This window comes from Mandrillus leucophaeus, unplaced genomic scaffold (genome assembly GCF_000951045.1).
Source record: "Mandrillus leucophaeus isolate KB7577 unplaced genomic scaffold, Mleu.le_1.0 Scaffold59, whole genome shotgun sequence".
Lineage (NCBI taxonomy): Eukaryota > Metazoa > Chordata > Mammalia > Primates > Cercopithecidae > Mandrillus > Mandrillus leucophaeus.
The window spans coordinates 4,556,136-4,566,298 of record NW_012106363.1 but is presented as its reverse complement, the minus strand read 5'-3'; the positions used below and the strand labels follow the sequence as shown (position 1 = coordinate 4,566,298).

At 41.7% G+C, this 10,163-nt stretch overlaps 1 protein-coding gene across 1 annotated transcript in view; it reads right to left on the bottom strand.

Annotated features, from left to right (window-relative positions):
* Positions 1-1,466: 1,466 nt before the first annotated feature.
* ZNF652 (zinc finger protein 652) overlaps positions 1,467-10,163 on the bottom strand; it is a 30,815-nt gene continuing 22,118 nt past the window's right edge. The window contains exon 6 of the mRNA XM_011999305.1: positions 1,467-4,395. Coding sequence (XP_011854695.1) covers positions 3,884-4,395 — 512 coding nt within the window. The 3' untranslated portion in view covers positions 1,467-3,883. The remainder of the gene's footprint in view (positions 4,396-10,163) is intronic.

The following is a 10,163-nucleotide window of genomic DNA, read 5'->3' as shown; positions in this document are numbered from 1 at the left end:
GTAAAGTTTTTTTGTGGAGATCTCCCCTGCTTGCTAAAAAGAAGAATCCAGTCACAAATACATGTGGAAATGAAGCCACATGTCTTTAAATTGTTGTCTTTTCTTCATTCAGATTTAAAAATCTAACTCAGAATGAGCCTACCTGACTCAATTTGAGAAAGCAGCAGCCTTTATTAAGGCTAAGGAAGAGTTTATATTTTACTGATAAATCTTATGAGAGAAAGCAGAAAAATAAAAATGAAACACACACAAATCAACCAACCCACACACACAAAATACAATGCCAACTCATCCTCAAATAAGTCTTAACCCTAGCAATGATACAAGCCTTTGAAGACAGTAAAACTAAGTAATGAGAGACAGCCTCAATTTGTTATCTACATAATGCTTAAATGCGGCCTTTGTTGTCTTTAACAGACATGTACAGATAAGGGCTGGGAACTCAAACTTCTCCGTAATTATTTTTTTCATAAACAGATAACAAGTAGGTAAAAAGTTTTGAAGAATTCATGGGGTGCTGTAGCATATATGGAAGAGAACATACCACATAATGCAACTTTTATCTTACAAAGAGGACCCCAACCAAATTTTCAACCCTGAGTTTGAGTCTTAAGTATGTTAAACGTGTTGCACATATATGTTTAAGGCTTAATCCTGCAGTTCTTATATTCAGAAGCATTAATGTTGTGAATATTCTTAATGCATTTCATTATTCATATGCAATATGATACTGATGAGGAGTCATTATATTCGGAGCAGTTTTCCTGAAGACCACAAATCTCAAGTCAAGGAAAGAATCCTTAATCTAGGGGAAAAAAAGGAAGTTTCTAAATTGTTCCACAATATATTTCACTAAGAATTGTACTGTATGACAATGCTAATTTTTAAAAATAATCTTTTTTTTTTTTTTTTGCTTAAGGATGGTGGTGATTATTTGCTTAATACTGGTTTTCCTGTATAGCAGATATTTTCTTATGGCTATATTTACTTGAATGAAAAATCAAAGATGACTACCTGAATATTCCAGTGTATAGTTATAGTACAACCTCATGAAATGGTTGATTCTGTGGTCTCAAGTCTAGAATTCAGAATTGCTGCCCAATACTGTAAATTTATTTAGAACAAAATAAGGCGGTCCGGCATGGTGGCTCATGCCTGTAATCCCAGCACTTTGGGAGGCTGAGGTGGGTGGATCACAAGGTCAGGCATTCAAGACCAGCCTGGCTAATATGGTGAAACCCCGTCTCTACTAAAAATACAAAACTGAGCCGGGCGTGGTGGCGCATGCCTGTAATCCCAGCTACTCGGGAGGCTGAGGCAGGAGAATCACTTGAGCCCGGGAGGCGGGGGTTGCAGTGAGCCAAGATCGCATCACTGCACTCCAGCCCAGGCAAGAGAGCAAGACTCTGCCTCAAAAAAAAAAAAAAAAAAAAAAAAAAGAACACAATATAACCAATTAAGCACAATTTACATCTTTAAAAAAAATCATTTTAATACTACAGGCTTGACCATGAAATAATGATATGTCTATATAAAAGTGTAGGTTGACAAACTTGTCATGGAATGCCAAGGAGACTGTGGAGGGAGGGGAGACAACCACTAAAGATATAACCGTCAAATGCAAGGAATTAACTTTCCTCATTGGCTTGGATACCTGGGTGCTCAAAGAATGTGTACAAATATTAAAAATACCATTTTTAAAACTTACATCCAAAACCAGGAAGAAAAGTATATCTTGAGATACTTTTCTGCCTCATTCCAAAAGTTTCCTATGCTCATTATACAAGACAGGCAAAATCAGAAGGAGAAAATTTAGAAACATTAAACCAAAAAGCTAATAGAGAGTGTGATGTTTAAAAAATACGGACTTAAATCTCAGTTGAAAGAGTTCCATTTTTCCTACCACAGAGCTCATTAGCTAGGAAAGTGCTCAAAGCAGATCTACACATTTAACATTAAAAATAAAAAAAATAAAAGCCAGCATTCTGATTCAGGCAATGATTTTAAGAACCTGAAGAAAGAAAAATGAAGAAATTTCAAGATTTAAAAATGGACTGGGCATGGTAGTGTGTGCCAGTAGTCCCAGCTACTTGGTTAGCTGAGGCAGGATTGCTTGAGCCCAAGAGTTGGAGGCTGTAGTGTGCTATAGTTGCACCTGTGAATAGCCACTGCACTCTAGCCTGGGCAACATAGCAAGACCTTGTCTTTAAAAAAAAAAAAAAAAAAATTGGAGAGCGGGTGGGAGGTAAGTGATTTAGCCTGGGAACTCAGTTATCTGAGATAAAGAAATACAAAATTTTAAGCTATAATGAGTCTGGATAAATTTGATCAGTTAAGTGTAATCAATACACTAGCCCTTCTGTTCAGCCTTTCCTATAATAAGCTCCTGGTTGATTACGTTCTTTTGAAGTTCCCCAAACTTGAAAAAGTAATCTGCCTAAAGGTATTAGAGGTGCTGCTCTCTTTATCACCTAAGAATGCTGGTATTACGTAATTTGCAGAGGACAGGGCAGTAAAACTTAGGAGTTTTCCCTCACTACTATTTATTGTGTTAAAATAGCTCAAGGTTATGAACATATCCATATTTCACATATAATCGATATTTCAAAATTCATAACCAATTTGCCTTCTCATCTGAATTTCTCAGCCACTATCAGCAACATCATGTTTATGATTTTAAGTTTACTATTTTAGCTTCTTATAACAATTCTAGAAAAATAAAGCAACCTCAAAATGAGAGATTTCAACTTGTCATTCCATAAAAAGCTAAACATGAACACAGTTCCTAAGGGAAGTGAGAAACAGACGTGACTGAGATTAAATGATCTCCACTACTTCCTCCTCCTGTCAGCAAACAGCCTTATTCAAATGTTCAAAACATGGAAGCTTTAGGTGACTTCCCTGGAAAAGGCCCCATCCCCTGCAAATCATTTCATGTAATGCACTAACGAAGCCAAGTAGAACACGGAGGACAGGAGCACATTAGGGAGCCTCTCTGAGTGTTACACAGAGATGTCAAAACTACCAAGTATTTATGCCAAATCCTGAAAGCAAAACCTCGTTTTTGCAGTAACCTGGTGTGGAGACCCTCTCAGATACATCTAGTCTCTGAAGCACCTTTTGAGTTGTACGGATGTAAGAATAACTTTGAATTATAGAAGTTATATGCATCTTTAAGAATCACATTTTGATGATTATAAAATTTTTTTTCTATTTTACAACATAGGTTCAGCTACACTGAAAAAATTACACCGCTTATTGAAATACATTTCATTTTAGAAACAGACTACTAAAGAAGTCTATACAAAAACTCTAAAATAATTTCTGTAGTAAAATAAAGAGTGCGTTAGGAGAGCTACACGAAGAAAATTTGTCTTTCCCTATAATGCTTGATATACTGTGAATCATGGCCAGCTCAACTCTGTAGCTGGCACCAAAAGCTGAAAAGAATTCCTTACCATACACAGTGATACAATTAATGCTCTGGATTAATCTCACAGCCTTCCCGATTAGTACAAAGGAAACCAGGCCTATCCCCTCTTTGAGGAGAAGTCTGGGATATAAAAGCAAGCATACCTCATCAGCTGATATGAAATTATAAAATTCCACAAGTCAGTATTTGAAACTTATAAAAGTCATCAGAAAATGCAAGCAAATTGGGCTTTAGTTCAGTGGTTCCCTTGGTTTAGATTAGACAGTCCCTCTGTGAGCTCAAGGTAGTCTTCTTGTTCATTCCCTTGGATCTGTTGATTCAGTGACACTGGCGAAGCTCCTGGTAGAGGCGGAGGAGAGTCTGAGAACTAAGGAAATGCTCACTGACTCCCTCTGTGCACGCTCACACATGGGGACGTGTCTCCTGGAGAACACACTAAGGAGACGGATGTTAATGATGCTGTGCTGAACTGTTCTTCTCTGCCAGGTGCCGCAGAAAGTTGTCATCACTCTGGCCTCTATGATTTAAAGGCTCACTCTTAAAGAGAGCTGGAGGTGGGGGGAGGTGAGGGACTGGAGGGATGGGAAGGTGGTGCGGGTGGTGAGGGTGTGGGTGGATGTGCAGGTGTGAGAAGGGGTGGGGGATAGGCCGAGGCGGAAGAGTGCTTACAGGATTCATATTGATTGGAGGGGTTGGGGTTGTGGGTGTGTTCACCACAGAAGGAACTGGGGTGGCTGGGGAAGTTGTAAGTGGGATCTGGACAGCAGGTGGCACATTCACGGGGCTGGTCACCCGAAAGCACTTCTCCTTGTGGGCCTTAAGCATATTCGAGAAGCGGAACCGCTGGCCACACACATCACATGGATAGGGCTTCTCGCCTGTGTGAGTTCTGCGGTGTCTCTTCATGTTGGGGCGGCTGGTGAAGCTTTTGCCACAGATTTCACAGATAAAGGGTTTCTCTCCTGAGATGAACACAGACATAAAAATGATTAACATATTAGGTGGTAATTGTGTGCTCATGCTATTTCTTTTCTTTCTTTCTTTTTTTTTTTTTTTTTTAATAGAAATGGAGTCTCACTATGTTGATCAGGCTGGTCTCGAACTCCTGGCCTCAAGTGATCCTCCTATCTGGGCCTCCCAAAGTGCTGGGATTACAGGTGTGAGCCACTGCACCTGGCCTATGAGACTGTATTCTAGAGTCATTTAAAAATCCTCTCAAATTTGGACTTAACAGATCAGAGTAGATACAACTAGAACTTACATACACCCTACCATCTGGGCTTAGCTAAAAGAAGAAGATAAAGATCGGGGAGAAGGCATCTACATTAGTGATCCTCTACATCCTACATAAAGAACAGTTCAAATGGCTTTCTGTGCTCAAGGAAACATCCTAGATGACTCTTTGCCTTTAAATTTAGGCAAGTTAATCTGTAAGCAATTTATTGATTTATTTATTTTTTGGTTTTTTGAGACAGAGTTTTGCTCTTGTCACACAGGCTATAGTGCGATGGTGCGATCTCGGCTCACTGCAACCTCCACCTCCTGGGTTCAAATGATTCTCTTGTCTCAGCCTCCCGAGTAGCTGGGACTACAGGCGTGCACCACCATGCTGGCTAATTTTTGTATTTTTAGTAGAAACGGGGTTTCACCATGTTGGCCAGGCTGGTCTCAAACTCCTGACTTCAGGTGATCCACCCACCTCGGCCTCTCAAAGTGCTGGGATTACAGGCGTGAGCCACTGTGCCTGGCTGCAATTTCTTTTTTCTTTTTCTTTTTTTTTTTTGAAATGGGTTCTCGCTCTGTCGCCCACGCTGGATTGCAGTGGCGCGATCTTGGCTTACTGCAAGCTGTGCCTCCTGGGTTCATACCATTCTCCTGCCTCAGCCTCCCAAATAGCTGGTACTACAGGCACCTGCCACCATGCCCGGCTAATTTTTTTTATTTTTAGTAGAGACAGGGTTTCACCGTGTTAGCCAGGATGGTCTTGATCTCCTGACCTTGTGATCTGCCTGCCTCGGCCTCCCAAAGTGCAGGGATTACAGGCGTGAGCCACTGTGCCCGGCCTTGCAATTTCTTTTTTAAAGAGGATCTTGCTCTGTCACCCAGGCTGGGGTATAGTGGTGTGATCACAGCTCACTGCAGTTTCAACCTCCTGGGCTCAAGCAATCCTCCCAGCTCAGCCTCCCAAGTAACTGGGCCTACTACAGGTGCCAGCTACCACATCTGGCTATCTTTTTTTTTTTCTGTAGAGGCAGGGTCTCCGAATTTTGCCCAGGCTGGTCTCGAACCCATGGGCTCAAGTGATCCTCCCGCCTCAGACTCCCAAAGTGCTGAGATTACAGGCATGAGCTAAGGCCCTGTCCTGTAAGCAATTTCTGATATTCCAAACAAAAGTAAGAATTTTCTGAAAATGTCCTGTGGAACAAAGAAGTCTCTTCCTGTCTATTCTTACAGAATCCTTAGCATACAGCTTGCTTTTTGGCACTGAATTTAGAAAATACTGGCTTGACAAACCTACAATATGAATTTCACACCACACTGTTTCTCAATGAGAGTGCTACCAGCATTTCTGCAGACAATTCCTCATTATGTGGGACTATGTGGCATTCAGCATTCCTGATGTAAGCCTACTGAATACGCACAAGAGATTTCGACAAAAAAAATGCCCCTATGCCATTTCCAAATGTCTGTGGGTGTAGGGAGGGTGTTGGGGGTTATTGCTCCTAGTTGAGGACCACTGGGCCAATGAGTCAAAAAAGGAGACAGAATCCCAGAGTTCTTAGGGCATTTAGAAAGGAAATTAGGTTTGGGTTCTGAGGGCTTAATTTTTAAGCTTCCCTAACTTGCTTTTGAACTTACTGCTTAGTTCCATTCTGTGTCTGCCTGTTTCTCTACCCAGGCTGTAGAAAATAAAATGCTTTTTGATTCTGTATGTCCATCAATCATTTTATATGGGATGCTGAGGTGAGGCGGGGAGTACTTCTGTACATGCACTTCGGTGAACCACACGCTTGTATTGATCAATTCCTGCATCAGTCCTCCATATCTATAGCTCGTCTCTTTACATTAACTCCTATAAGAGTGTTGCTGTCACTTCCATTGCTGCTCCCTCTTCTCCCAACAGGTGTGTTTATTCTACTCATGTGTATTGGGTCTTACTGTGTACCAGGCACTGCTAACTGCTTTACATCTATTAACCTTGGTGATCCTCACAGTGACTATATGAGGCAGGTACACTATTACCCCTTATTTTACTCATAAGGGAATTAATAAACTTGCTCAAGTTTATATGCTAATGGAGACTTAGGATTTAAAATCTGCAGCCTGGTTCTGAAGTTTATGTTTTTGACATATAAACCACAGTATTTCACAAACCACTCAATTTGCATTTCTGCATGCATGAAGGGATGTATTTTCTTACTTTCTCATCTACTTTGGGACTCCTTTTTTCCCACCCCTCCCCGGGCCCCTTCTTATATTCCTAGGAGAAAACACCTCTTTACTCATAGTACTAATTTCTTGTCTCCAGCTTTTCATTATAATAGAAAACTGACATCCTCTATGGCCTCTTCCATGGAAGCCAGAATTCTCCTCATTTTCCTGAGAGATTGAAGAGTCAATTTTCTCCATAACTATCAGTATTATTTGAAACCTATCATATTTCTCGTCTTTACGCTTTTTTTTTGAGATGGAGTCCTGCTCTGTCGCCCAGGCTGAAGTGTAGTGAGTGGCACGATCTCAGCTCACTGCAGCCTCTGTCTCCTGGGCTCAAGCGATTCTCCTGCCTCAGCCCCTGGAGTAGCTGGGATTACAGGCACGTGCCACCACACCCAGCTAATTTTTGTATTTTTAGTAGAGATGAGGTTTCACCGTATTGGCCACACTGGTCTCAAACTCCTGACCTCAGGTGATCTGCCCACCTCAGCCTCCCAAAGTGCTGGGATTACAGGTGTGAGCCACCACGCCTGGCCCTCTTTACATTTTTCATTCTTCAATCACTGCCACAGCTAGGCTCCTTACTGTGACTCATATTCATCTTTCTGGATGAATTCTGAGCCCAGTTTGTTTTCCTTCTTTTTAATCGATTTCCTCCAACCATCTTAAAAACTTCAACTTCTGGCAAGGTGTGGTGTCTCAAGCCTGTAATCCCAGCACTTTGGGAGGCCAAGGCAGGAGGATCACTTGAGGCTAGGAGTTCGAGACCAGCCTGGGCAACACAGTGGCACCCTGTCTATATATTAAAAAACAAACAAAAGCCCTTCTACTTCTGTGCTAAATGGAATTAAGCAAATCAATTATAGTATACTTGTTTGATGGAAAATACCATTGAAAACAATGTTACAGGCTAGGTAAAGTGGCTCACACCTGGAATCCCAGCACTTTGGGAGGCTGAAGCAGGAGGATTGCTTCAACCCAGGAGTTCGAGACCAGCCTCAACATGGTAAGACTCTGTTTTTACAAAAAAATACAAACAATTAGCCAAGTATGGTGGTGTGCACCTGCAGTCCCAGCTACTGAAGAGGCTGAGGTGGGAGAATGACTTGAGTCTGGGAGGCAGAGGTTGCAGTAAGCTGAGATTGCACCACCGCACTCAAGCCTGAGCCACAGAGAGATGCTATCTTAGAACAACAACGTTATAAAGTACAGAAATGTATTTCTTTTTTCCTTTTTTTTTTTTTTTTGAGGTGGAGACTCACTCTGTCGCCCAGGCTGGAGTGCAGTGGAGCAATCTCGGCTCACTGCAACCTCCGCCTCCTGGGTTCAAGCGATTCTGCCGCCTCAGCCTCCCGAGTAGCTGGGACTACAGGCGCCTGTCACCATGCCCGGCTAATTTTTTGTATTTTTAGCAAAGACAGGGTTTCACCGTGTTAGCCAGGATGGCTTTGATCTCCTGACCTTGTGATCCACCCGCCTCAGCCTCCCAAAGTGTTGGCATTACAGGCGTGAGCCACTGCGCCCAGCCCAGAAATGTAATTATTAACATGAAAATGTATAATCTGTTAAGTTTATCTATGGTCTATTAAATAAAAGCAAGTCATGAAAATGCATGCATGCATGAGGACGGGTGTGGTGGCTCATGCCTGTAATCCCAGCACTTTAGGAGGCTGAGGCAGGCGGATCATTTGAGGTCAGGAGTTCGAGACAGGCTCGGCCAACATGGTGAAACCCCATCTGTACTAAAAATACAAAAATTAGCCGGGTGTGGTGGCACGCACCTGTAGTCCCAGCTGCTGGGGAGGCTGAGGCAAGAGAATCACTTGAACCCGGGAGGCAGAGGTTGCAGTGAGCGAGACTGTGCCATTGTACTCCAGCCTGGGTGACAGAGCAAGACTCCATCTCAAAAAAAAGAAAAGCATGCATGGTATTATCTACCTTTTAAAAATATATATACATGGAAAGAAATACAACAGGCCAGCCACAGTGGCTCACACTTGTAATCCCAGCACTTTGTGAGGCTGAGGCAGGGCAGATTGCTTGAGCCAGGGGTTCAAGACCAGCCTGACCAACATAGTGAGACCCCCAACTCTATTAAAAGAAAAAATACAACAAATGTTACCAGTGATTATCTCTAGGTAATAGGATCACGGGTGATGTTTTATTCTTTATGCTTATCTGTTTTTTTTTTTGTTTTTTTTTTTGAGACAGGGTCTCACTCTGTCACCCAGGCTGGAGTGCAGTGGTATGATCTTGGCTCACTGCAACCTCCACCTCCGGGTTCAAGCAATTCTCCTGCCTCAGCCTCCTAAGCAGCTGGGACTACAGGTATGCACCACCACACCTGGCTAGTTTTTGTATTTTCAGTAGAGACAGGTTTTACCACATTGGCCAGGCTGGTCTCAAACTCCTGACTTCGATTGATCCACCCACCTTAGCCTCCCAAAGTGCTGAGATCACAGGTGTGAGCCACCATGCCCGGCTCTCATTTGTAGTCTTCTATATTATAAGTGATTTGCTGCAGAAAGACCAAAAACTACTAGAACTAGCCTACTACAAATGCCTGGATTCAAATTAAAATTGGTCTTTTTTACAGCTTAGTAATCTTTTATTCACTTCTTAACGTCCACATTTGTTGTTCCAGACCTTCACTTGACATTAACCCACAATCCCATCTGCCTCTAAATCTCATTATTCATTACGCCCCATCTCCTAAATGTGTTTAATGGTTGATATTAAGGTTTCTCTGAAACTTCAAGGTTAAGATTACAATGAGGTTGAAACAAGGATAAATACAAATCTAACATTTAAAATCAACTACCTGTACAATGTTCCACTTTAAGGAAGAGCTGGTAAATGGGTGGCAAGAAGATATAATTACAGCTAAATTCATCAAGGTAACTGGAAAAGCATGTATATTAATATATCTAAAGATATGACCGAACTTTTACATGTAGATAAAGCTAACCTAATTGTACAGCAATGTAATGAGTCTGAAGAAAAAACAGTATAAATGAAGACAGAGAACCTACAGAGAAGATAGAAAAGAGCAAGAATTAGGCTAGTTGTCTTTTGTATGTGGTCTGTCCAATAAACACAAGCATTCCAGTCTGCTTAGGGTGAATATCTTTGGGCAGAATAAATATATATATACACACACACACACATATATACACACACATACATACATACATACATCTAACCGAAATCTTTCTTGAATTTTAAACCCATTTTTCTTTTAATTTAATTTTATTTTTTTGAGACAGAGTCTCGCTCTATTGCCCAGGCTGGGGTG